General features: G+C 43.4%; 1 protein-coding gene across 1 annotated transcript; it reads left to right on the top strand.

Moving 5' to 3' along the window:
• The first annotated feature begins 7724 nt into the window (after positions 1-7724).
• Positions 7725-20568, top strand: pitpnc1b (phosphatidylinositol transfer protein cytoplasmic 1b). Its single transcript, XM_049731853.1, has 10 exons — positions 7725-8002; positions 12246-12394; positions 13408-13496; positions 13727-13734; positions 14099-14170; positions 14795-14884; positions 15324-15479; positions 16194-16257; positions 17404-17481; positions 18886-20568. Exons 1-10 carry the CDS (start codon positions 7955-7957, stop codon positions 19029-19031), a joined length of 900 nt encoding a protein of 299 aa, XP_049587810.1. The 5' UTR covers positions 7725-7954; the 3' UTR covers positions 19032-20568.
• Positions 20569-27606: the final 7038 nt, after the last annotated feature.

Below are 27606 nucleotides of genomic sequence, written 5' to 3'. Positions count from 1 at the left end.
TTCAAGGCACTTTAGACATTGATTAGATCACTTATAATTCTTGACACATAATTCTAATACAGTACATAGCAAATGGATTATCTCGTGGCAAAAAGTGAAATTACAAGACGTTTCCCAAGTGGGTTAATTACACATCTTGACACATGGCATGCGATATGATTCAAGTTTCAAGTGGATCAGTCCGATTCAATGCGTTCAAATCAAAACAGTTTTTCCGATTCAAATCAGTTTACAGCCCTAATATATATGTACGAAGGGAAAACAACGGAGCCCTACACGAGCAGCCACTTGAATTGTGAATGAAGGAATAAAATTCCAAGAAACCTTGAAGAGAAAGAACCCAGCCTGCGTGATTTAAGATGGAGAGACAGCACAGAGGGAAAGAGCAGAGGTAAAAAAAAATAGAAGTGAAAAAAAGCATGCTGTTGCTCTCAACATCTTGCTAAGAAATAACATTCCAGTTGATTAATTAATTGATTAAAAGCTTTTTTTTTTTCTCCGTGATGGAATGTGGATAAAGTCTGTGCGCTGACACACAATTCAGAATATAAATGGTCGCTTGTGACTCTGCTGTTCCAGGCACTTTTAGCACACTGCCCATATGGCGCTAAGGGTTAGCACGTGGGCTAATCAAGCTGATTGGGCTCCAGATGGCATGGAAAGACACGCACCGTGTGTTCTCCGACCACACAGCCCGTGATAAGGGACCTGCTTCGGTGATAAGTCCGCTGTCACTTAATAGGCCCAATAGAGATCAGGCGCCCCAACTTTGTTATGACGACAAGGTGAAATGGCGACGGTACTTTGCATATTTTGCTTGTTATCAGTTTGCCGCACACATTCGTCTTCATTTGCATTCGTCATCATCACACTTGCCCTCTTTTAATGTCTTCTGCCACCTCCTCTTTGCCTTGGGCTCACAGAGATATTGGAAAGGCAACCAAAGGCTTCGTGGAGCATGTGAAGACGGGATGTGTCGTCACTGTTTTTTATGCCAGTGTGTGTGTGTTGGTCACAAAGCAATCCACCCTCTGGGTTCCATTTTTTTTTTTATTCATTTCATTTATTTATTTATTTTTTACACGCTGCGCTGTTTTCCCGTTCTGGTTAATACAAAAAACTCGGTATGTGTGACTGAGACACATTTTGCCGGTGCCTGTTTGCCTCCTGCCAATTGTGCCCATTTTAGTGTCTAGCTGTGCGTCGTTTGCGCTCGTCCGAGTTGAGAATGTCGGTGTTTGGTCTAATCTGATGCGACTGGACTCCCCTATCTCTATTTACGCATCTGTTTAGCTCTGAGCAAACAACCAAACAGTAAGTCTCGCTCTGTCTCTATCTCTCTATCACTCTCACAAACATACTCACCCCCCTAAAAAAATAAAAATAAATATACACAGTGTGCACACAGAGGCACGCACTTAACATTCGAGGCTGGACACCGTTGTCCTTCTCTATTCTGAGCAGATAAAATTTGGACCAAGGAGGTTTTATTATGGCTTACAGTGAACTCCTGCTTATCGCCCATGATGTGTTCCAGACCTACCCAGAGTAAGTAAAAATCGGCACTACAAAGAGACAATTTAAAAAACCTTTTTTAAATAAACTTTTCAAACACAAAATATGCACAAAACATTGTTGTGGTTTAAAGGCCTTTTCACAATACACTTAATACAGCGCAGTGCACCACAAACGGAGGAAAATGTTGTGATGTCCCAGAGATCAAAATTCACAACTGCATTTAAAGTCCTCAAGATAAAGTAAAAATCAGACATAGACGATAAAACGCCATATTGCCAAGTCACAGCCTTTTTCACATCAAAACTGGAGAGAAAAGGTACCAGGCTACTTCCTACTGGGTCGCTTCGCTTAGCAACCAGCAAATACAGGCAATCTTGCACTAGGATGGCTTATACCTAAAAATACAATGCAATCCAACACGCTGAAAATACAAGACAAAATAAGTGAAAATGGTCCAAAAGTGTCCAAAGATAGGCATTACTTAGTGTTAAAAATGAAGCGAGCTACTGTACAAGAACAAAGCCTGCCATCGGTTGATGAAGCTATTACAGTGTGCGTAATATTTCCCCCTTGATTACCATTGTGACCCACATCCTGCAGTATAGCAGCGGAACTCACAACACACACCACACAAATGCAATTCCTGAAAGTTGCGCATTTTAATTATGGAACTCCTTGTGCCCTCATTTACTGCACTGCCATGATAATAAGCAATAAGTTCATTTTATTTTAGAACATGATATTTGTATTGCATTTGACTGTGTATTGGATTACATTTTTATTAAAAAAAGAAAAATAGCCAGGATAGTAATCAACACATTTCTCCCAATGCCTGCTCACAATATTGTGATTTGTATCAAAAAGATATGTTTGTAAAAAGAAGAGAAAATGCTACACTTTGAGCTCCTGCTAGCTCAATGCTAACACATAATCGGAAACTGGGTTAGCGGGCTACCAAATACAATCTGTTTGACTGTATTATAATTGATGGCATATTTGATTTTTTTTTATGTGTTAATGTAAATTAATGATTTTCAGTAGTTATGTGACGCAGATGAACAGCTCTTTCATGGCAGTAAACTCCCGGAAACGCTCAAAGAATTTACATGTGTTTTCCAAAACTAATCTGCAAACTTTGCGTCCTGCTAGCTTAATGCTAACACATAAGAGGAAACTGGGTCAGCGGGCTAACAAATTGCATCTGTTTGGCTATGTTATAAATGATGGCATAATTTAATATATTTTAATGTGTCCTACCCTAGCCCTAACCCTAAGCGTAATCCTAGGCGTAATCCTAGGCCTAACCCTACCCCTAACCCTAGCCTTAGCCCGAACCCTGAGCCTAACCCTGGATATTGTAACAATACATTTACTCTTATCTATTATTATTTAAAGAAATAAGAATGTTTCTGAAAGTCAGTTTGACCTGTTGTTTTCAATAAAGTGTTTAAAAATACAATAAAGATTCATAAAAGTCTTTTGTGGATATTATAACAACTTTTTTTCTCTACATCACGGGTCTTCACCTATCGCGGGTGGTCTTGGAACCAATTATCCGCGATATACGAGGGATTACTGTAGTTATGTGACACGATGAACAGATTTTTCATTGCAGTAAAGATCCGGAAAAGTTTTAAAAACTGATCTTCCCAGTCGTATTGAATTAGTTGTGAAGTAGGCGTATGGAAAGTGATGCAGTGTAGCATTTTTTTCCAAGCGTCTCTTAATTCCTCCCCCTAACACTTTATTAGCGCATTTACTTTGAAATGACTTGCTGAGTTGATCTCATTCACACTCCCTCTCTTGCACGCTCACACACCGGGCAGAAAGTGAGAAAGAGCGGCAATTGAATTTTCTTTCAATCGCAGAGTGAAATAGATGAGGGAGGAAAAAAATGAAGGGGAAAAAAAGTCAAGCCACAGTGCCGGGCTCTCTGCCGCACCCGCTCACAACGTGGCTTTAATCCATTCCTCTTAGCGTCCATCTCACACACACACACACACACACACACACACACACACACACATACGCAAACGCGCACACACGCACACACGCACACACACTTCTCCAAATCCCTTTCACTCCATTCTTGGAATAGATTATTGCATTTTCTTTTTGGTCCACGGCGTTTCTATTCGACTGTGGTGCGCCTCGGCTTGCGTCCCGGCGAAGAGGCCTCCCGAGTGCGTCGAGTTCGCGCCCTCTGATAATCGCACCCCTCTGTAGAACTTCCCACATTTCCCCCATCGCACATACAATTATAGAACCTCCACGATGGATTCCTCACTCTTGTTTTGTTTTCCTCCGGGATAAAACAGGATTTCCTCCATCCTCTGTGGCACTTTTCAAATTAATGATGACATTTAAGAACACTGAGCAATTTCAAATAACATCTATAATTCATCTGGGAACACGTGTAAGCGTAATGTACGGAATTCTTCCCCTATTGCCGAGCCTCATGAATATGTAGGAGAATGAATTATTCTTTTTTATTTAATTGGATGAGCGACTCTAAGGGCTTGATTAGTGGGGTAAAAAAAAAAAAAAAGCCTCGATGGGTGATTGCTCGGTGTGTTGTATTTGCGATCCGTTGGCGGGGATCAAAACGCTGTCTGGATCCGGTAACGAGTGTAAGCGCGGTCGCACCTCGTCGTGCTGGCTGCCGCGCTTCTCGGGGGGAAGCACTTTGACGACAGGAGACTGGGATTAGATGAGGATAAATGAGCGCTCTGTTTCATCTCCACCGTCGGGAGGGGGATTCGATTGTAACAAGACAGAAACAATAAATAAATAAATAAAATAACTCACACATGGGTTCACATGAAGGGAGGGGGGGGGGGCTCATGGTTCCCCCGTGGCTGGCGGCCCTCCGGTGGTATCAATTACGGAACCGCTCCGATCGATGTCTTAGCAACGGCTTGATACGCAACTACAAGGCGATTACAGCTAATCTCACGTTTTACCACAGAGGATGCAAGCATGCATTTGAAGACCCCCGATGCCCCCCCCCCACCCTCTTGTACTCCTTACACAAAACATACATCAAAACACGCTGAGACGTTAACACAACAAAAAGCTTCTCCTTTTGTCTTTCTGCCTTTTGTGCTTTCAGTCACTTGTATAAAAGCGAACATTGTGTTTTTTTTCCTACTTCTCTCGCTGTTACTTTTATCTCTTCGTGCCGGGGTGACCTCAATACGATGACTGGCCTAAAAGTGAGATCAAGTCAACTCACTGTTCCAAATCATCTGGACGAATCTCAGAACTCGGGTTATTTTCACACATCAAAGTTACGGTTGCCCTTTTAAAATGGTGAAACTACACACAGGTCCAGTTAAATTCTCCCCTAAGCCACCAGCGGCCATCTTGGGTCGCCACTCACAACGTAAGCTTAACTTGAATGATTATGTTTTTTTTCCCACTTTAATTTTTGTCTCTACGACGAAAATGACACCAAGTGTGTATTGACATGCATATACATGAATATAATGTGTTTTATTGAAGGTAGAAAGTAAGAAGCGGAAATGACGTCTAGTTTATGTTGGCCACAATTAACGTGTACGAGGGAACTGAACTCTTTCCAAGTTTTGACCCTTAACTCAAATATTGACTGCATGAATACGTCGTCAGTGAGTGGACCTTGCACGATCAGCACAAAAGTCAGGTACAAATATCAACCAGCACGATGACAATCATCACTTGCAGTCTTTCCTCCCAAACTGCTGAATCCATCATATCGACTTGACTCAGAGACCTTCACCTTTTCCCCGAGACAAAAAAGCTGCAGTGTGTCTACTTCCTTGCCCCCCCCCTCGCTCTTATCCCGCCTTGTGCGGGCGGGGTCTGTCATTCGCATGCTCGGACGGGAAACGGCGAAACCTTTGACCTTGGCTTCCGAACAGATTGGAAAGCCGGTAATGCGGCGATGGCAGCCAGCCCAGCCGTTAATGATCTGTTTTCTCTCTCTTTCAACTTAATACTGATCAGCATTTCTCACCGCCATCGCCGAGGTGACACAATGCATGTGCACAATCACGACAGGAAACATACAGTAGAGGTCAAAAAGTGCCAAGCTAGTCTTTAAGTGCGCTCATTCATTTTTCATAGGGAGGCGTGGTGAAAAGGTTAAGCACCATGATGAAGTCCTTCCCAATCTCATCAAGTCCGCTTAGTTGTCAGGCAGAAGCAGATGCAAAAGGACAGCGCTCGCCACAAGACGTTAATGAAAGGCTTCGCTCAGGACGGAGAAGTACGACATCGGGAAGCTTGCAGGAGGAAGGTAGTCATTAAACCATCTATTAGTGAGATTTGATCGGAGCTATCTGTCTTATTTAAATCTCAACTCACATGCGCTTACATGAAATGGTCGAAGAAAAATGGATTAGAGGCCCTTTATCAGACAAGGAAGCATATTTGCTAACTTGTGGGAACTTGACATGATAACGCATAAAATAAAAAAAATTAAAAAAAACGTTTTTGAAAAACTCTCAAATGTAACTACTTCACTATTTGTAATGTCCGATCATCAACAAGCCGATTCTGTCGGTATATGAGCTTGATGCTAATTAGTTTAGCAAGGTTAGCATCCATTTGTTAAACAGATTGTTGACAAACACTGTGTGGCCCGACATAGAATTACCAAGGAAAATAAAGTCTTGATTATATATGACATTAATTATGTTGACTTGGACCGTTAAAGATTAATGTGACGCACTACGGCTAAATGAAGACGTGTTACCCTGTTGTCGTGTTCCTTGTAAGGGTGAATGCGCCCCCGTTTTCGCGGCAGCTGGCTGTTCTGCCCTTATTGGTTGGCAACAATGTTTGTGTTACTACACAACACGTGCGGGTGGGGGCTAATGTGTTTTGCATAATTAGCAAAGGAACACTAGAAATAAGCCACAGTGGTTAAAATGAACGACACAGAGTTGGTTCAAATTCCATTGGGAAATAAATGATAGTGATCTTTCGCTACTTCGCATTTCGTTTATCGCGGCTTCACTACATTGCAGATTTTTTTTTCCAAATTAAAAAACATTTAAAAGTCAAAATAAAACTTCTAAATTGAGGAAATATGTGTCTAACCTTTAGGACAATGTAGTATTGCTCCAAATGTTCGTTTACATTCCTTTAGAAGTCCGTTTTCGCGTCTTAGCACGATCGTGAATTAAATCTTGGTTAATTATAATGGTTATTATAAATGGTTAGTATCCATTAATCAATGAAGAATCAAATCCATTATTGACTCTATTTTTGCAGGATCACTCATCTGAGAACTCTGCCGTTCCGTGCAACCGTTTGTGTCATCCCTCCGTTCCGAACAACATGGAGAGCACAGTTTTAAAAAATGAATAACGATGTTGAATACGCGTCCGGGCCGTGGGCGATCGTCCCACAAATTGTGCTTGACTTCCTCCAGAGAAATTTACAGACTTAAAAATACAGTAAAGGTCCGGAGCCAGCTGTTGGTTTTGGCCCATTGGATCTCCTCCAGTTATAACGAGGAAGCTACTAAGTACATTTGACACCTTCAGTCAAACTAAAGCTAAAGCGGCGCAGGACTCAAGGACGGGCAAAAAGAAAAAAACAGCGCAGATTCCACTGACTGAACATGTAATCCATCTGAAGGTCACGAGGTAATAGCACGTAAGCGATTCTGGTGCTGCCTTTAATAGAAGTTCTTGTGGTGACGGCGACCCTCTCAGATCAAGCGCAAGGTCTCCGCAGCCTCGTCTCAAGAATGTATTTCGAGTGCAAAGATGAATGTTGGGCAGAATTGTTTTTAATGGTGGTTCCTTTTGACATCATCACGTTTTCCTTTTCAGCCTGTGCCAATTGGTGACAAAATGGCCGCCCCCTGAAATGGATACAAACATGTGGATTTATTTATGTTCCGCAATGTCAATCAGATATCTCACACCGTGTCTTGACTTGACTTCCCCTTTAAATGCGTTTCCATGGAAACAGTCAAACAGACACATGAGGAGGGGAGGGGACACAGGTGAGTCGCTGGTAAAGTGGGCGGGACGGCCAAGTGCACAGTGCAGGGGAGGGAGGACCAGAGAAAAAGATAAGGAAAGAGCCAGGCAAAGGAATGCAAGGGCAAAAGAAAAACAGCAAAGGTTGCAGTGGGAGGAGACTCCGACACCGAACATGGGAAGTCCGGGGGAGGAAGCAAACACAACGAAGGAGTGGAACAGGTAAAGTTGGTTGTTGATCACAATTGGCTCTGTCAGCGCGACAGCCGGGAGGAGCGCAAAAAACAACACTTGAAAGTTGAACCTGACGCAGATCCTGCTGACTGAGAGGAGCGTGTGCAGCTCTGACATCAGCGGAAGAAAGCAAAAGCAGACGAGCGTGTCACGAGAGGTCACTGGCGTGCCGGAGCGCCACCACATGCGAGCCAGGCAAAGAACAAGGCACCAAAAACAGCAGCATGTTGGAGAAAGAGTACCGCATTTGCATGCCACTAACTGTGGAGGAGGTAAGTCCACTTGTCTTGCACACACATCCTCAGATGGGACCTTTAATTGCCTCTGAGAACGGGATGTTTTCCGAACTGTTACTTGGCAGGATTACTCAAAAAACTGCTCAACCAATCTCCCGGAAACCTTGTGATTGGTTGAAGGCATGGGAGACAATTTTTTTTTTCGATAGTGTTTATTATTTTGTCTCATATTTTGTGATTTTTCAATAATTGGTTAACATTTAAAGAGGTAGCAAAATTAACCGATTAATCATCAACAAGATATTTTGTTTTTTTCCAATAGTGTTTATTTTTTACTTTCATCTCATATTCTGTGATTTTTCAATAATTGACTAACATTTAAAGAAGTGGTAAAATTAATCGATTAATCATTAACAAACCGATTCTCAAATTCATCGCCACCTATTTCATTAATCACGTAATCGTTTAGAGACATATTTTTACCTAAAGATTGTCCAAATCTTCAAATTTCAGTTACTCTCTGATTTCGCTAGTCCTTAAATAAGAAATTTGTTTCTTAACATCTGTTTTCACTTTGGAAAACAAAGCTTTCTTGCGTGAACTTTCTTAACTGTTGTTTAGTTGTTTTTCAATCATTAAATAATACAAAAATAAACAAATGAAATGCTTAAATTGCTGAGTTTTTAATACACTTTAATGCAAATAAAATTGGACTCGATTAATTAATAGAATAATCGATAGAATCGATTCTAAAATTACCAGATAGTTAAAGCCCTACAAAAATTCCAATAAATGTCCCTTTTGTGAATCTGGTGATTGCATCTGCCTCACATTTATGTAGTTGGGGGATCAAATCCGGGCTCTAGACTTTCTGTGGCTTCAGCTTCCTTACCAAGAACTAAATGATTGGAATAATAATTAATTGCTTTGGCAATTTATTATGTGATGATTTTTTTAAAACAAACTCAGGCAATAATTAAAAATGCAATAATATGTTATATATGTCTTAGAAGCACATAATGCAAATAAATAAGTAAATTAAATTATGAACTACGTCATGGAGCAAATTGACGTCAAGGTATGACCATACTTACCTTCGGTTTCGTTTTTAACAATGAGTCGTGACGCATTTCATAATTTAGCAGCAGAAAGTAAAACTATTTACTCTGCGAAAACTTTAGACTGGCAGTACTGACGCCAAACACTTGGCCGGCCCGCATCACAGCACCCCCCCCCCCCCCCCTCATCTGCTTCTTCTTCAGCGTACTGTAGCACTCCATCCTGCACGGCTGCAAACTTGTCCGACCGGTTTATGCTTTGGCGAGAACAAAACAAAACGCTTCCACCCTGCAACGTTGTTCCCGGCGAAGGGTGGGACGCTGCAGGGATGAGCGTGTTTTCTTCCTAGTTGCTCTCTGAAAGAATTTCCTAGTTGCCCCCCCCCACACACACCTCCCACCCGCCTCCTTGTTTTACCTGTTAGGAACGACAGCAGCCCAAGATGGGATTTACTGTATCAGTGCAGCTCACAGACGCTTCATCCTGCAGCAAATCCTCCTCGGCCTGAAAGTAATCTAAGAACGACTGCAGCTCATTTAGGACGCTGTCACATCAGGGCACTTAGCGCCGGTCTTTAAATCCTTTCGGTGGAATTTTAAAAGGTGCCCCGTCGACATGCAGGTACGAGCTATCAACTTGAACAACACTCCAGCGCGGCTGTGACAGACAACGCTCGCTGCTCACGTTCAGCCGGGAAATGTTGCAGTCTGAGGTTCTAATTTGTCATCTGATTTACTTGATGGCGTCTGGGAGGAACACACCAGCCCCGAGGTGCTTACACGCGTGAGCAACATGAGTCAAATATAATATAGGAATAATAAAGCATGAGCTGACGACTTTGGATTCTATCAATCACAATGTAAATGCAAAACAGAAACGACCTGAGCAGAAGATGGCAACTATAATATGCACCAACAACTTCAAATACAGCAAAAAACATAATGAGAAAGTGGACAAAATTATGCTAATGTGATATATAGTGAATGGATATTAAAAGTCTACACACCCGTGTTTAAATGTCAGGTTTTAAAAAATGACAAAGTAACATAGTTGCATAAGTGTGCACACCCATTGATCGTTGAGCTGTCACGATTGGGGGGGGGGAGGGTTCTAGCATTGACGGATATTTGGAACTGTTCATAATTCCTTGCAGCTTCCCCAAGGCTCCCAAACTCACGTGAAATTTTTTTATGGGTCGATGAAACGAAAGCAAAACGTTTTTGGGCATAATTCTAAAAGGTACGCATGGCAATGTGAAGATATAACTTGTGCTCACAAGGGTTGTTAAACGTCAGCATTCCGATGCAGGTCACAATCTCGGGTACAGTTGTAAACCAACTATCTGTTTATATTGCTGTCTTGATAAAGAGCCAATAATCTCTGAAATAGGACCTCTTCCTGACAAGCAAATAACCTTTGTCCAGTTAGTCAGTGGAGTTGATGTCATTTACATTTAAGGTTTAGCAAACATCTCCCTTGTCGTGGACGGGGAGTTGAATTTGAATGTGATTGGCTGATTCTGAACAAAGCCACATCCCCACTCATAAGAGGGTGTGTACACTTGTGCAAACAATCGGTACAGTCCAGGTAAAAAAGTTTGACATGATTCATCCCGGGGTCTTTGTTGTTGGAGTTTTTTACAGTATGTTGCAAAAAAATGGGTGTTTGAACAGGGGTGTGTAGACTTTTTAAAGTCAAATATGTCAATATAAAAATACACCTTTTATTGTAAAAGAAATTCATCTTTTATTATAAAATGGTACTATTTGCTTTCTTTTTGTAAAAATAGAATAGAGTGTGAAGAGTCTTAAAAGCTCAGGGTTATTGCTCATAATTGAAAGTTTATTTGAAGAATGTTTTGGGATATGTAAATATATTAATTTGTCACTGAACATTCTACATCTCAATGTTTATTTTATGTTTTGTTTGGTGTTGAGTTTGCCCTACCAGCGAAAATAATTATCTAATTTGAATAATTATGCAAATGTGCCTTTTAAATTATTTTAAAGAAAAAAAAGGTAGCCCCTAGATTCGTTAAATAATTCATGTCAACATTAATAATAAATTACATGTTTGTCTGCCAAAACGTCAGATAACATTTACACAAATACAGGAAGGACAGGTTGGCTGTTTATAAATACTCACCGTCCTCACCTGCAGGAAGCGAATAAATGCCAAGCGCATTTTGACGGCTACGGTAGTCACTGTAGTTTTTATATTTTGGCATACGCACTTGAGATTCAAAGGCATGCCAGCCCTTCGGACGTCATGCTGAGATTGCCTGACAGATAAACTCTTTTGTGTGAAATCTATCCACTCATCTGACAACAGCCCATTCTGCCTTTGCAGTAAAAAAATGAAAGTACATTTTTTAATAAGCACCAAGTAAATGTTGACACTGTACAAAAATTAGACCAAGAGGAGGAAGAGTGTCGTAAAAGTGTCATGAGTGAAGGATGAACTCCTTTTCACCTATTTTTTTTTTTTTTTGTAATTAAAATTACATTTGAGTCATTTGCCTTGCTATGACAGATATTAATGACATTTTGTTTACAATGCTTTTTTGTGCTTTACCAACAAAGCTCTTTTTTAATCAAAGGAGACAAGATGTATTCATGAGAACTAATGTTTAGCCAAGGAACGAATAACAACATGGGAGTGGAAATACATGAATGTGTCAAACCTGAACTTCACAAAAGCTTGAAAAGATAACTGATCGCGTCAGGCTGTCACGAAAGGTTAAATAGTTCGGCGCACGTTGACGTTACTCCCCCTCCAGGAAGACAGGACAGAGATGCAGATTTATATTTTTTTTATTTCCTGATAACATCAGACGTTCTTTTCTTTGCCATCACTCAACAAACACGAGGCTATTGAATAATGCAGCCAGACGGAACAATAAAACAATTTCTCATGTACGCACTAACAAACAAACGGAACGAGAGATAACTCTGGTTTAAATTTAGCAAGATATTTTTAAGCACAAACTACAAACACTTTGGGAATCAAATAGTAAACGCACTTTGATCGGGTCGGGATTTTGATCTAGAACTTGGGATGAGCGTATGGTACCTGGACAAAAATATTGGGACACTTTTCTTAACTTGGACTAGCGGCGTCTGCGCCTGACAGCTTAAGTATCGGAAAACTGTCCTTCCCTGGCGTGCGCCTTCACCCTCTCACACTCCCAGCAAACATTTTTTTATTTCTCTGGTTCCAGTACAGGATCGGGCAACTGTACATGATCAGCAAGCACAGCTGTGAGCAGAGCGAAAATGGAGAAGGGGTCGAGGTGGTGAGGAACGAGGCCGATACTCACCCTGAGCACGGCCCGGGACAGGTGACGGAGAAACGAATCTACCTCAGCAGGTACGAACAATAATTGTGCTATTTGCTTTTCTGGTGCTAGTCCGTGCTCATGCTCGTCTGTACTAATTGTCTTTAATTTGATGACTAACTTTACAAGCTGTGGTCCAAGTTTTGCACAACATGCCGTTTTGGGCCTTCAGTAATTATCGCATTATTGTTTTCCGTTTTATTTTGGTGTCCCAACTTGTTAGGACCCGCATGTGAGTCAAAAGCTAAATATGTTCAGCAATTGTTAGTGACACCGCCGGCATTAATAAATATAATGGTGATACTCCCAAATTTTCTTTCAACTGCAAAATTAATTTCTCACACCTAATCTCACCTAACTCATTAACCTCAAGCAACCTCAACTCTTATTCTAAGCACCCCTTTAAAGCCGCCAACTAATCCTAAAATAAACTCTTAAAGAAGTCAAGAAATTTTCACACTGCCAAGGATTTTCCTAATCTCTCTGTGCTTGGGAGAGTTTCGGTCCTCATTAGTAAAGCTACGCCAGAAGTTACACACATATGGATTTGTGTTTATGTCCTATGTTGTAATCTTAGTACAAACATGACAAAATAACTTTCTTCCCTCCAAATCCTAAGAAATATTTAATCCTCATGATTAAATAAAATGAGAATTTGTACACACATACTTGTACGTATGTTCTAATGGGTACCTTGAGCCGAGCAGAGTATTCACAGCTACCAAAAAAGTAAGGATCTTGAAACCTAGAGTATCTCTCCTGGAGAACTTCACCATATGTTAGGTACTATGACCTGAAATGAACCCCAAGTGTCTCATTTGCATAAAGGTGTCCTCATATAACTGAAATGGCTTCTAAGAAAATTGTATTTAGACTCAAGTACTGCAACATCATCACACCCATAAATTATCTGACTAAGCCTTGGAGTTTCCATTGCGAGTCACGAAACCAAAACTGCCACTAAGAAAGTTGCCTACAGGTAATTTGGCCGTGAAACTCATTTCTTGGATTTCTGTTTACCTCTCTGTGTCCTGTGCGGTTTCAGTAAGCTGCCAGCCTGGGCGAAGTCGCTCGCCCCGCGATTCTTCTATGTGAAAGAGACGGCCTGGAATTTCTACCCGCACACAATTACAGGTGCTCACTTGCGTCCTTACTAAAAGGACGCTTTGACACTCGTTCATTATGCAACTGATGTTTACTTTCAACAGATGTCCGTGTGGGAATCATCAAATATTTATTATATTTGCACATACTTGTGTGTTAACGCGAAGGCATGAGAGCAAACGCGTGTTGATGCATGTGGGAGTCACTAACACTTTTTTTTCTTTCTTTCTTTTCCATATTGAACATCTGCGGCACAACAGAATATTCAGTAAGTCATTTTTTCTACTTCTTGCTGAGTTATAACACCATTGGAATTTTCATTATAGTTTTTATTTTGACTTTTTGTTTTTGTAATTCATTTACTGTATTATCCAGTGAATATAGCACTTTTTTTTATGTGTATTATAATTTTAGTTTTTTCAAATATATATCGATAGTTTTCATTTTTAAATTAATTTACCATATAATCCAGTGAATATCACACATTTTATTTGTTTGTATTTTTTTTTTATAATTTTATATAATTTATTTAATTTTATATATTTTTCATAGAGAGAGAGAGAGTGATAGAGAGAGAAAGAGCGAGAGATAGTTTTCATGAACTTTAATAACCTCTTCTTGTCACCTTTCAGTTATCGTTCCTCCCCAAATTCAGCATCTACATTGAGACACGGTTCGAAAACAACAATGGCTGTAATGACAATGTGAGTATGGATGAGCCGAAATTCCCATGTATTTTTTTTAAAAGAAACAAATTGATCTGTATTACAATTAAAAAGTATCAGATTTATTCTTAAATGTTTTGGTCTATAGTTTAGGCTTCTATTAAGATACAGGCAAATGATCTGAGAAAGCCTTTTATAAATTTATACGTGGAGAGGCTTCTTTTGACATTTTTCAGCAATTATGCAAATAAACTCAGCAGGGCAGCAAATCGGGTTCATTTGAAACAAGGTCAGCACAAAAGATGTCATTACTAGTAATTACATTATTCTTTTTGGGTTGCTACTATTATCGTAATCCTAGCGTGAAATTCAATGTATTTATTTTTTTTGTCTATTATTACACAGCGTACATGTGCATCAAGACAGCCATGTCAAAATGTAGTTTTGGGTGCAGCAGCAGCAGCACAAGGGCACATCGACCGAGCTGACATCTTTACAAGTCCAAATTTGGACTCCAGATTGGGTTCTTAATGTACGACTGCTGTCTTTAAACTAACGGGAGACAATGACTGTCTTCTTATTACTTCACATTACTTTTGCTCCAACATACATGTTCACGTTTGCGTGTTTTTTCTCACATGCTCCTTTCTGTTTTGGACTAAGATATTTGGTACGCCGACACCGGCAGAGCATGTGAGTTTCCTGGATATCCTGAGTGACCCCATCCCTGAAAAGCACTACAAAGAGTCAGAGGTGCGTCTTAACATCTGCGCCTGAAGCTCACAGGCTTCAGTTCATCTAGCAAAATGAAGCCACTGTCACATTTTGAGCTTCAGTATCTATATTCTATACATGGGGTCGGTTTGTATACAAATTTCTTTGAGTTGGTTGGCCAAAAGTCCGAGGGGACCCGGGGCCAAGGCCTCGACCGGCGTGCTTCATTTGTTTTACGCTAGTACACGCGAGTATAAACAAACAAAAGCGCTACCCAGTCACACGTAGACAATATTAAAAAAAAAAAAATCAGCATTTTAATCGCCCTTAAGTCGCTAATGCATACAGCGACACTTAATAGGCTGCACACAATCTGCTTGCGCACATAACCAACTTTCCCTCTTCACACGCCTCGGAGGGCCGGCTTTTCTGCTGGCTCAGCACATTTGCTGAGAGGACCTCTGTTTGCTCCACGCAGGACCTGTCTCACTGGCAGTCGAGTAAGACTAAGCGAGGGCCTCTGAAGGAGGGCTGGAGGGAGGAGCACCAGCCCATCATGTGCTCCTACAAGAGGGTGCGCTGCAACTTTGAGGTCTACGGCTTGCAGACCAAGACGGAGGATTTCTTACACAGAGTGAGACGTACCTCTATTTTTCTGCGCAGTGTCTACGATAAAAACAATGAGGCCCGTAATCCAATATGGACACATTTCGAATGTACAGCATGCGGAATTTGAAAACAAAATTGCAATAATCATCTCAAACTGACCTAAATATTCAACCAAGCGACGTAACTTAGCCTAACGAACGTCTGCAAGCGATGTAACTTAGCCTAACAAACAAATGCTAGCTCAATGCTAAGAGATTGAATGAAGCAACATAGACAGGCGAACTGAAACTAGCTTAGATGCTACAAGCTTCAAACTGTTAGAATATCAAGAATAGTTTCACACAACATTGTGGAATGATCACGTGTGAGAACCAGAACGGAAATTAAAGACAGAATCTTTACATAGTAAGACCAGGAACTTTTTGACAGCATGCAGTGAAATCTTCTGTTCAAGTTCAAAAGGCTTCCGCAATTAACTTTGTGGCTGCGTGAACCAAAATAGACAAGCAAGGCTTCGTTTTCCAAATAGGGCAATCGAAAGTATTCATGACAGTTTTTATGATTACTTTAAGTGGATGACGTGCGGGCAACTAATTAGGGAGCAGCTTTTATTATGGCAACTAATCACGCAAACAACGGTGAGCCGAGATAAAGCTTTTGCAGTACAAACATTTTACGGGTGACATAACATGATGGCAACGAACACCGTTTTATTTTTTCCTGATGTGTCTTTCGTCAGAACATCCGGGACATTCTCCTGATTGGTCACAGGCAAGCGGTGGCGTGGGTGGACGAATGGCACGGTGGGTCAATCAACACACAACAGTGTTGCGATTATTGTTTTGTTTGTGGAATATGAATTTATTGGAAAACTCGGGTAGTATAAACAAGACACTGTTGTAGATTTTTTTTTCAGTGCTTTGTTCCTCCACAATCCCAAATTCTATTTTCAATGTCAAAACTTAATGTGCTCCATATGTTTCTCTCGAATCGGGTCAAAAACTGCACACTCTGAGGCATTATGCAGATGAACAGCTGTGAGCCAGGAGGAGAAAGCAATGTGGTCATGGCTCCGAGGTTTGCTGTAATCAAATGTTAAAAATCTGCGCGAGAACGTTAATATGGGAAAAAGAAAACATTTCCACAAGAGAACTCAGGGGATTGGGGATAAACAGCCTTAAGGAAAAAAACACTTTTTAGTGAGGCTAATGGAGGCGGAGGGGATGGGGGCTGAGTCCGTTTTGTGAGTGGAGCATAAAGATTGGACTATGGAGCATGTGGTCTGATGAGTCCCAAGTGAAGCTATTCTAGGATGATGGGCCTACTAGAGTAGGTGGGGAGAGAGAGAGAGAGAGAGAGAGAGAGAGAGAGAGAGAGAGAGAGAGAGAGAGCGAGAGAGCGAGAGAGCGAGAGAGAGAGAGAGAGAAAGAGAGAGAAAGAGAGAGAAAGAGAGAGAAAGAGAGAGAAAGAGAGAGAGAAAGAGAGAGAAAGAGAGAGAAAGAGAGAAAGAGAGAGAGCGAGAGAGAGAGAGAGAGAGAGAGAGAGAGAGAGAGAGAGAGAGAGAGAGAGAGAGAGACAAAAAAATATATCATTCAAAAATTTGGTCAGTTGATGAATTTACTGAATGAGCAGATTTTTCTATGAATGGATTTGTATTTTCATCATTCCATGCCGACAAGGATTTCACAAAATTGCTCCAAAGCACGACTTTGGAGTGGCTGATAGAAGTTCCTCCCCTCAATCCAACAATGGCGCAACATGATGCCAAAGCACTACTTTTATAATTAGACAGCTTCTGTATCGTCTTAGGCATCTTCTTGCTTTTCACTAAGAGCACAAAAACTAATAAAATATCAACAGTTAAAATAGTTCAGATGTGATCAAAAGTAAATAAATATGTGAGATTGTGATTTAATAATAAACAGTGTGTATGTGTTTTTCGCTCATAGGGCTAACCTTGGAAGAGGTGAGGCAGTACGAGGACAAGATGCAAAAGCAGACCAACAGCAAAGTCAAACCAAACTCAGGTGAGGGACACGACTTTGCATCTTTGACTACATGTTTGAGTTGCAAAAAAAAAAAAATTGCTTAAAGCTTCAAAGGCTGCAAACAACGAGTCGCTCCACAGCGACAATATCAGCGGTCTATCAAAAGGGATTATGCATAGATAAGTACTGCGAGATAATGAAAAAATAGGAACATTTCAAAAGCGAGTACCCAATAATTTGGAGTCTTTTCACATTTTTAGATTTTTTGGGGGGGGAAAATAAGCAGGACAGAATGTACACCACCCTAATCACCACATTGGCTTAGCTACATTAAAATGGTTATGAATGAATTTACAACCAGCCTGAATCTGTTCCGCGGCGGTGTCACTACGACTGCATTGTAGTGTGAATTAATAACGGCCTTGCTGAATAGAGGCTGGTTGGCTGGCTGGCTGGCTGGCTGGCTGGCTGGCTGCTGCGCTTTCCCAGATGGCCTCTGCGCATCTGTGTTTGCGCGCCAGAGAAAAAGAAAAAAATTGAGAGGCAAGAGCAGTCAGGAGGTGTTTTCACGAGGCAAGGAACGGAGACTGGGGGGTATTGTTTTGCAGACCGGTTCTTATGAAGTGATAATGCCGCCGCTGCAGTCCATTGCAGCCACCTGGTGAACTTGTGCCGTCACCAGATCTTCACCACATAAATAAGCGGACATTGCAGCACTAAGCTGCAAATGTCAGACCTGCCCGTGAGTGTGTATGCGTGCGTGGAAGAGTGAGTGTCCGACCTGCCCCCTGCTGGTGAGTGAGGTTAACCTCATCCTGAAGCAGAAGCAGAATATACAACATTTTAAAAGTAACTATCCACTATAAACAATAGCCTTTTTGACAACTTGGCACAATGGACTTTAAAATCCCTGCACACAAATTTGTTTTCCAAGGGATGAACAGATACAGTCCTCGAGTGTAGTTCCCACCACTGTGTTGATGCAAGCAATATCAGAGATAAAAATCCCAGTGTGGCCTCTCTCTCATCCTCCCCCCTCCCGTTTGCGTGTGTATGTGTGTGCGTGTGCGTGTGCGTGCGTGCGTGCGTGCGTGCGTGCGTGTGTGTGTGTGTGTAATGATGAGACTTCAAGGTGCAACAAATCTGCAGTCATTGCTCACCCGGCTGCAGCTGGCCACGCGCCGCCACCACTTGCTTGCCATCGCTAGCGTGTGGTTCTCAAGCACAAAGGCACATTAGTGATTTTAATTCCATTCATCCGACATAATAAAATGAAATGGATGTGATTTTACTCCAGCGAGTCGTAAAAAAGCCGCCGAGCGCGGAGTAGCGTGGAGCCGCTCGCTTGCCTGACTTAAATGCGGGCGGCGCGGGTTCAATTCTAATTCAGGGTCGGTGCGATGACAAATCTGGATTTTTATTTATTTTTTTGTGGGCTTTCAGGAGCTCCGACCTCATCTGCTCCCATGTTCTCTCGCTCCATGTCGGTGACAGACGAGTGTACGCTAAAGAAGATGGGAGCCTCCGAGCCCTCGGGGGGCACCACTGTTCCACATGGTCACATCCGGCTCAACTCCACCTCTGAATGAGAACTCGAGTTGGGACACAGCATCAAACACAGTCAACATTTTTATTGACTTGTGTTGATTCTGTCATGTACAGAAAGCATGAACGCTGTTTGTTATTGTTGTTTTTTTAACAAGGAATATTTCCGCAGACGCCTTCAGAGGACAACAAGTGCACTTAGTAGAGCTCAGACCTCCAACCAAGTAGATTTGCAAAATTTCAGGAATTTTAAAAATTGGACACTTTTCACAGAGATTAAAAAGGGAACAGACGATAATTTGCCAAATTTAAAGTTGGGTTTTAAGTACAAACTTAAATATAGTTGAAAAAAATATATTTTAGCATAATACTTTTTTCGAGTTACATGCCATTGTTTTTTCTTTTTGGGTGGAAATGACATTTTTCTATTGAAATCCAAGCTAGATCCCCTTAAATTGAGAGTCTGTAGTGTTAAAACTGCTAGCAAGATTAAAAAATATCCTAACATGAACAAGCTCCATTCTCAAAATTACAGGGAACAAAAATATTAGTTTACAGAGAACTCATATCCATCTTTAAAAAAAAAAAATGCAGCACTATCAATGCTAAGCTAGCATTAACATCATAAACGAGCTAACGTTAGCCACAGTTTTAGCTGAAATGTTCCAGAATTTTTTCAACACACTTTGTAGCCCAACCACATAGGCTTAACAAAACCAATTTCGATGTTGAGGTGTAATCTGGATTTACAGCAAAATTGCATGTTTCCTTCCTCAGACAATCTCGAGTGCGGGACTTTCATCCCACACAGCACGTTTTGTGCGACTCTGAGTTATTACACGTTCATGTTTTATGGCGAGTCATCAAACTCGGCCGCCACGCTGCTTCTACGCGCACTCCCAAATACAAACATTTTTCACAATCACGTTTGGAAGCAATCACGCAAAATCTTGAGGACTACTCACCCGGAAAGTTAGCCTGAAGTGGCTTCCATATTTTCTTGAGACTTTTTTTGTCTCCTCGTGAAGGACACGCCTACCAAAATGTCACTGAATCAAACTGGATTTCAGAAAGATTCTTTGGCGTGTTAGAGCCAAATTTTGTGAGCATGCAGACGCCCTAAAAATGTTGATTGCCTGTATTTTTGAATTTCCCTTGCCTGGTGGTCACACTGTAGCTGTCAGGAATTCAGCGGACCACCGGCTGGGCGTCACCGTTGTGCCCCCCGCCTCCAGACAGATGAGTGGATCTAATGAGAGAGAGGCCGTCAATGATATGGATCGGCCTCCCTCCGCACCTCGCCCGAAAGGTTACGGCGGGTGTATTGACACGCGGCGCCGAATCAGCGCTTGATCTCTTAGCTGAGAGCTGCAAAATGGGTCAAGCTGTGCTAAACTTCAATTAGGAGTCAATAATGTAGCCATGATTAACTTTATTTTGTACAAAAGAAGACTCCGCATTCTGTGCCTAGATAATCGCATCATTATGTAGCATTCTATTTTCTATGAATCAAAAGGGAGAATGTATCAGGAAATGACATGATGTATTTTTGTTTTTTCCAATAAATACAATTTACAGTGAGTCACTGCTGGTGTGAAATCTGCACCGACAGGTGCAGGCAATGGACTCCCAGTGCACATTATCAAGCGTGTTTGATCAGTATTGACCTGCATGGATGGAGCAGCTGCTCGGGTCGCCGCAGCCGGCGCATGCCAGCGCCGTTCTGATTTCACACCGCCGGTGCGGCGTAGAATGAGCCAGCAGCGCACGTGAAATGAGGCCGCCCCGCGTTTCATTCAGCATGGCTGGCCGAGAGAATGAATTGCGATTTTTTTTTTTTTTTTTTTTTTGGGGGGGGGGGGGGGGGGCGGTAGTGTATGGCAGTCTTGCACAAGCGGGGTTTTGATCCAATGGGAGCTGAGCCCTTATGAAGGCAGAATGATCATCCTTCTGTTGAGGCTTTCAAATAATCCCATTATTATAATGCACCATATCCTTTTAAGATGATCAAAATAAATTGTGGTCTTATTTGTGTATGCGAGTGTGCGTGCGTGCGTGCGTTTGAGCAATGAGGTTTCGACCACAATGCTTTTTGTTTTTTTTAACTCACTCAATAGGATTACTATCTAATGCATTGTTTCCCAAACACTATTAAACCAAGCCGCATATTTTACATTGGAAAAATCTAATGGCACACCGCTAGGAAAAATATCACAAAAAGTATCTGATATGGGATAAATTCATTCCGGGACCAAGCAATTCATAACTCAAATCACCTTTACCCATTGAAAGCAATGGAAATGATATTAATCTAGTCGAGCAGCCTTTCATTGTGCACTTGGTGGACTTGATAAAAGCATCTAGCGGTGCATTCAATTTAATTAGCCATAAACTTTCCAAATAAACAATGGTTACTTGACTTTTGAACATATATTACAATGTAGGTCTGATTTTAAGTTTATCTACTGGCGTGGTCCTAATTGCTACTTAGCAAACTTGGGCATTTGCGTCTCCACTGCAGCATCATGCAACAAGTCATCAAATTCCCTTTGTCGGCTGTCATAACTGCATGACAGGCAAGCAGTCAACATTTTTGTCATCCTCCTTTCGGCTACATTAGTAGGGAGCGGGATTTCCTTTTTTTAAGCTGCATCAACATGAATTTCCCCATGTTCTGACAACTGTCAATGTGCATGCGCAAACAAAACAGCAATTCCGCAAATAATTCTTTGAAGAAGTCCCGGATGCATCCATCCATCCATCCATCTTCTTCCGCTTATCCGGGGTCGGGTCGCGGGGGCAACAGCTTCAGGAGGGACTCCCAGACTTCCCTCTCCCCAGCCACTTCATCCAGCTCATCCCGGGGGATCCCAAGGCGTTCCCAGGCCAGCTGAGAGACATAGTCTCTCCAGCGCGTCCTGGGTCGTCCCCGGGGTCTCCTACCGGTGGGACATGCCCGGAACACCTCCCCAGGGAGGCGTCCAGGAGGCATCCTGATAAGATGCCCGAGCCACCTCATCTGGCTCCTCTCAACGTGGAGGAGTAGCGACTCTACTCCGAGTCTCTCCCGGATGACCGAGCTTCTCACCCTATCTCTAAGGGAGAGCCCGGACATCCTGCGGAGAAAACTCATTTCGGCCGCTTGTATCCGAGATCTCGTTCTTTCGGTCACGACCCATAGCTCGTGACCATAGGTGAGGGTAGGAGCGTAAATCGACCGGTAAATTGAGAGCTTTGCCTTTTGGCTCAGCTCTCTCTTCACCACAACGGACCGGTACAGGGTCCGCATTACTGCCGACGCTGCACCGATCCGCCTGTCGATCTCACGCTCCATCCTCCCCTCACTCGTGAACAAGACTCCAAGATACTTGAACTCCTCCACTTGGGGCAGGATCTCATCCCCGATCCGGAGAGGGCATTCCACCCTTTTCCGATCGAGGACCATGGACTCGGATTTGGAGGTGCTGACCCTCATCCCGACCGCTTCACACTCGGCTGCGAACCGTTCCAGCGAGAGCTGGAGATCACGGCCTGAAGAAGCCAACAGCACCACGTCATCTGCAAAAAGCAGAGACGCGATGCTGAGGTCCCCAAACCGGACCCCCTCAACGCCTCGGCTGCGCCTAGAAATTCTGTCCATAAAAATTATGAACAGAATCGGTGACAAAGGGCAGCCTTGGCGGAGTCCAACCCTCACTGGGAACGAATCCGACTTACTGCCGGAAATGCGGACCAGACTCTGGCATCGGTGATACAGGGACCGAACCGCCCTTATCAGTTGGCTCGGCACCCCGTACTCCCGAAGCACCCTCCACAGAACCTCCCGAGGGACACGGTCGAACGCCTTCTCCAAGTCCACAAAACACATGTGGACTGGTTGGGCAAACTCCCATGCACCCTCGAGGATCCTGCCGAGGGTGTAGAGCTGGTCCACTGTTCCACGGCCAGGACGAAAGCCACATTGCTCCTCCTGAATCCGAGGTTCGACCTCCCGACGGACCCTCCTCTCCAGCACCCCTGAATAGACCTTACCAGGGAGGCTGAGGAGTGTGATTCCCCTGTAATTGGAACACACCCTCCGGTCCCCCTTCTTAAAGAGGGGAACCACCACCCCAGTCTGCCAATCCAGAGGCACTGTCCCCGATGTCCACGCAACGTTGTAGAGGCGTGTCAGCCATGACAGCCCCACAACATCCAGAGCCTTTAAGAACTCTGGGCGGATCTCATCCACCCCCGGGGCCTTGCCACCGAGGAGTTTTTTAACTACCTCAGTGACTTCGACCCCAGAGATTGGAGAATCCGCCTCAGAGTCTCTAGGCCCTGCTTCCTCGATGGAAGGCGTGTAGGTGGAATTGAGGAGGTCTTCGAAGTATTCTCCCCACCGACTCACGACGTCCCGAGTCGAGGTCAGCAGCACGCCATCCCCACTGTAAACAGTGTTGACGTTGCACTGCTTCCCCCTCCTGAGACGCCGGATGGTGGACCAGAATTTCCTCGAAGCCGTCCGAAAGTCATTCTCCATGGCCTCACCGAACTCCTCCCACGCCCGGGTTTTTGCCTCAGCAACCGCCGAAGCCGCGTTCCGCTTGGCCATCCGGTACCTGTCAGCTGCCTCCGGAGTCCCGCAGGCCAAAACGGCCCGATAGGACTCCTTCTTCAGCTTGACGGCATCCCTTACCGCCGGTGTCCACCAGCGGGTTCGGGGGTTGCCGCCACGACAGGCACCAACGACCTTACGGCCACAGCTCCGGTCGGCCGCCTCAACAATGGAGGCGCGGAACATGGTCCACTCAGACTCAATGTCCCCCGCCTCCCCCGGGACGTGGGAAAAGCTCTGCCGGAGGTGGGAGTTGAAGCTCTTCCTGACAGGAGATTCTGCCAGACGTTCCCAGCAGACCCTCACAGAGCGTTTGGGTCTGCCAGGTCGGACCGGCATCTTCCCCCACCATCGGAGCCAACCCACCACCAGGTGGTGATCAGTTGACAGCTCCGCCCCTCTCTTCACCCGAGTGTCCAAAACATGCGGCCGCAAATCCGATGACACGACTACAAAGTCGATCATCGAACTGCGGCCTAGGGTGTCCTGGTGCCAAGTGCACACATGGACACCCTTATGTTTGAACATGGTGTTCATTATTGAAAATCCGTGTCGAGCACAGAAGTCCAACAATAGAACACCGCTCGGGTTCAGATCAGGGGGGCCGTTCCTCCCAATCACGCCCTTCCAGGTCTCACTGTCATTGCCCACGTGAGCATTGAAGTCACCCAGTAGAACGATAGAGTCCCCAGAAGGAGCGCTCTCCAGCACTTCCTCCAGGGACCCCAAGAAGGGTGGGTACTCTGAGCTGCTGTTTGGTGCATAGACACAAACAACAGTCAGGACCCGTCCCCCCACCCGAAGGCGGAGGGAGGCTACCCTCTCGTTCACCGGGGTGAACCCCAATGTGCAGGCGCCCAGCCGGGGGGCAATAAGTATACCCACACCTGCTCGACGCCTCTCACCGTGGGCAACTCCAGAGTGGAAGAGAGTCCAGCCCCTCTCGAGAGGGCTTGTACCGGAACCCAAACTGTGTGTGGAGGCTAGTCCGACTATATCTAGTCGGAAGCTTTCTGCCTCACACACCAGCTCGGGCTCCTTTCCAGCCAGAGAGGTGACATTCCATGTCCCAAGAGCCAGCTTCTGCAGCCGGGGATCAGACCGCCAAGGTCCCCGCCTTTGGCTGCCGCCCAGCTCACATTGCACCCGACCCCTTCGGCCCCTCCCACAGGTGGTGAGCCCATGGGAAGGGGGACCCACGTTTCCATTTCGGGCTATGCCCGGCCGGGCCCCATGGGCGAAGGCCCGGCCACCAGACGCTCGCCTTCGAGCCCCGCCTCCAGGCCTGGCTCCAGAGGGAGGCCCCGGTGACCCGCGTCCGGGCGAGGGAAAACTAAGTCCATTTATATTACTCATCATAAGGGGCTTGTGAGCCGTGCTTTGTCTGGCCCCTCACCTAGGACCCGTTTGCCATGGGTGACCCTACCAGGGGCATGAAGCCCCCGACAACATGGCTCCTAGGATCATAGGGGCACGCAAACCCCTCCACCACGATAAGGTGACGACTCGCGGAGGGGGAAGTCCCGGATGTAGTTTCTCTAATAACATATCAAAAGCATGCAATATAAACTATAATGAATAAATGTATTCATGTCGTCCAATTGTTTTACTACTCGAGGTTGGCTTGCGCTGTCAATCAATCAAAGGACGGAAAGAATCCTGTGCTTTGATCCTGTGAGAATTTTTTTTGATGGGTTAAAGAAATACCATTTCCCATATTCTGTAGTTTAAATAACAAACAGCACTGCTGATTCTGAAGGCCCAGAGTAGATTAGATTGCCATGGCAACACATAGAGGCTGGACTCTGATTGGACAAAAAAAACATTACCAACTATCCACGCTATCCAGCCTAGAAAAGTGCTACAAAGTGAAGAGAATAGACTATTGGGAATAAGTTCATGCAATTTAATGGACCAAGTATTGGAATTTAGCTTGTAAGTGTGGATCAATGCTCCTGACAGTGTTTGGATCAGAATACCACTGCGAAACATTCTGCACTAAAGCCACTGCGTCAGCGTGTGTTGCAGCAGTAGCAGCAGCAGGAGGAGGCTGATATGCAAGAGCAAGTGCTCGACCCAGTCAGGACGGTTTGAGGGCTGCAGAGGGAACACAAAGCGCCGCCTCGGTTGCACTCGCATGACCTCGTCATCTTTGACTTCTTTGTGGCCGCCATTACATTTTTGCTCTCATCATTAGCGTGCCGCTGCTCAGGCTTTTTCTCCAGCTCCCTGTCAACTGCCTCCATCTCGCTCTTTATGTTCCTTCAGCGGCCTCCCTCCAGAGAAGTGCTAAGGAAGATGTAGCGTGTTCATTATATGGAAATGTTCCCCACGGTACATTATCATAGATCCTGACCCCGCAGCTCTGAATCATGCCGCGATTCCCACTTTGCCCATCACATCCCACAAATAGTGTGCTGGAGGAGAGACAGGAGGCTCCCCGGAGTTGCTCGCAGTCAGCTGCAGCAGCGCCGTACCGCTCAGGTGGGGACCTTGAGCCGTACATCCGTGGAAACAGACGCAAGTGAAGGACGATAACCAATTGGAAGGGAAAAACAAGCTACGCCCGGTAGATTGGCAGTCCTGGGGAAGTCATTAGAATAAATCAATTCTAGTGAATAAAAAATGATGACACGTAAATAAAACCCTAATGAATAAAAAGATCTCGGCCGCAGGAAATTAATAATGTATGCATCCAATAAATATGAAAACTGAAGGCATTTTAAAATACTATATAACATAAGAACTCATACGAGTAACCAATAGTGTGTGCATTCACCAGCTCTAAAGACAAACGAAATAACAAACAATATTTAATCTAATCAGATCTATTCTGTTTCTCTCTTTTGTTATCATTTTTGTCGTGTCTGATGTTTTATATTATCTGTTTATTTTTGTATTTAACTGCTGGCAACTGAATTTCCTCCGAGGATCAATAAAGTATCTATCTATCTATCTATCTATCTATCTATCTATCTATCTATCTATCTATCTATCTATCTATCTATCTATCTATCTATCTATCTATCTATCTATCTATCTATCTATCTATCTATCTATCTATCTATCGATCGATCGATCGATCGATCGATCGATCGATCGATCTAAAATTGAATTCATTTAATCATCACACAAAATTAATACAAAAACAAAATCACCATGCATATGTTTTTGTAAATAAAAATAAATATACAATAAAATTACAATGAAAAATACAATGCATTTAAAAAAAAACAAGACTTTTAAATAAATACCAATGCCGGTAATTAAAAAACAATCAACAAATAAATGAAAATGAATGAATACAATAAAAGTAGGAATTTGAAGATGCCGTTTAATTTAGTAAAATGATAAGAATAAAATGTACAAAAAAATAAGAACTCTAAATAAAAAAATAAAAACTACAATAGAAAACCTACAATAAAAATAATACAAATGAAATTCTTTTAAAAATATATTATGCATAATGAGCCATAAATAAATGCAAATACAAGTAACTCTAGGAAAAAATCATGTTTTCCAATCACACGACAAATACAATAAGGCTCTTGAAAATTGCGCCATGTTTTGGTGATTCAGTAAATTACAGTGCAGTAAACCCAATTCAGGGTCTCACTTTCATTTATGTTGTTTGGCGTATGTGCATGCACATGCGTGTGTGTGTGTGTGTGTGTGTGTGCGCGTACGGTGTAGAGTATACTATCATTTCCTCCCCATCCTAATGGCGTCTGGCCTAACCACACTGACGAACGAGGCTCTCCTTCTAATCAATTCGGGCTCTCCATTCAGGAGACGCACAATAGTGCCTCATTTGTCGGATTGTGTGCGTGTGTGTGTGTGTGTGTGTCCATTCCTTCTAATGTCCGTACTCTGAGTGCACCTCACAATTATGCTCCACTGCTATTGTGCCCTATAAGAACCCACACGCAACATTGATCTTGTAATTGTGTAATTGCCGCCTTGCCTGTGGATGTGTGAATCAAAAAGTTGCAGTGTCAACTGGACGTGGATTTTTGCTCCAC

Source organism: Syngnathus scovelli, chromosome 9 (assembly GCF_024217435.2).
Source record: "Syngnathus scovelli strain Florida chromosome 9, RoL_Ssco_1.2, whole genome shotgun sequence".
Classification (NCBI taxonomy): domain Eukaryota; kingdom Metazoa; phylum Chordata; class Actinopteri; order Syngnathiformes; family Syngnathidae; genus Syngnathus; species Syngnathus scovelli.
The sequence above is the reverse complement of the archived record's forward strand: the minus strand, read 5'-3'. Positions and strand labels throughout refer to the sequence as shown.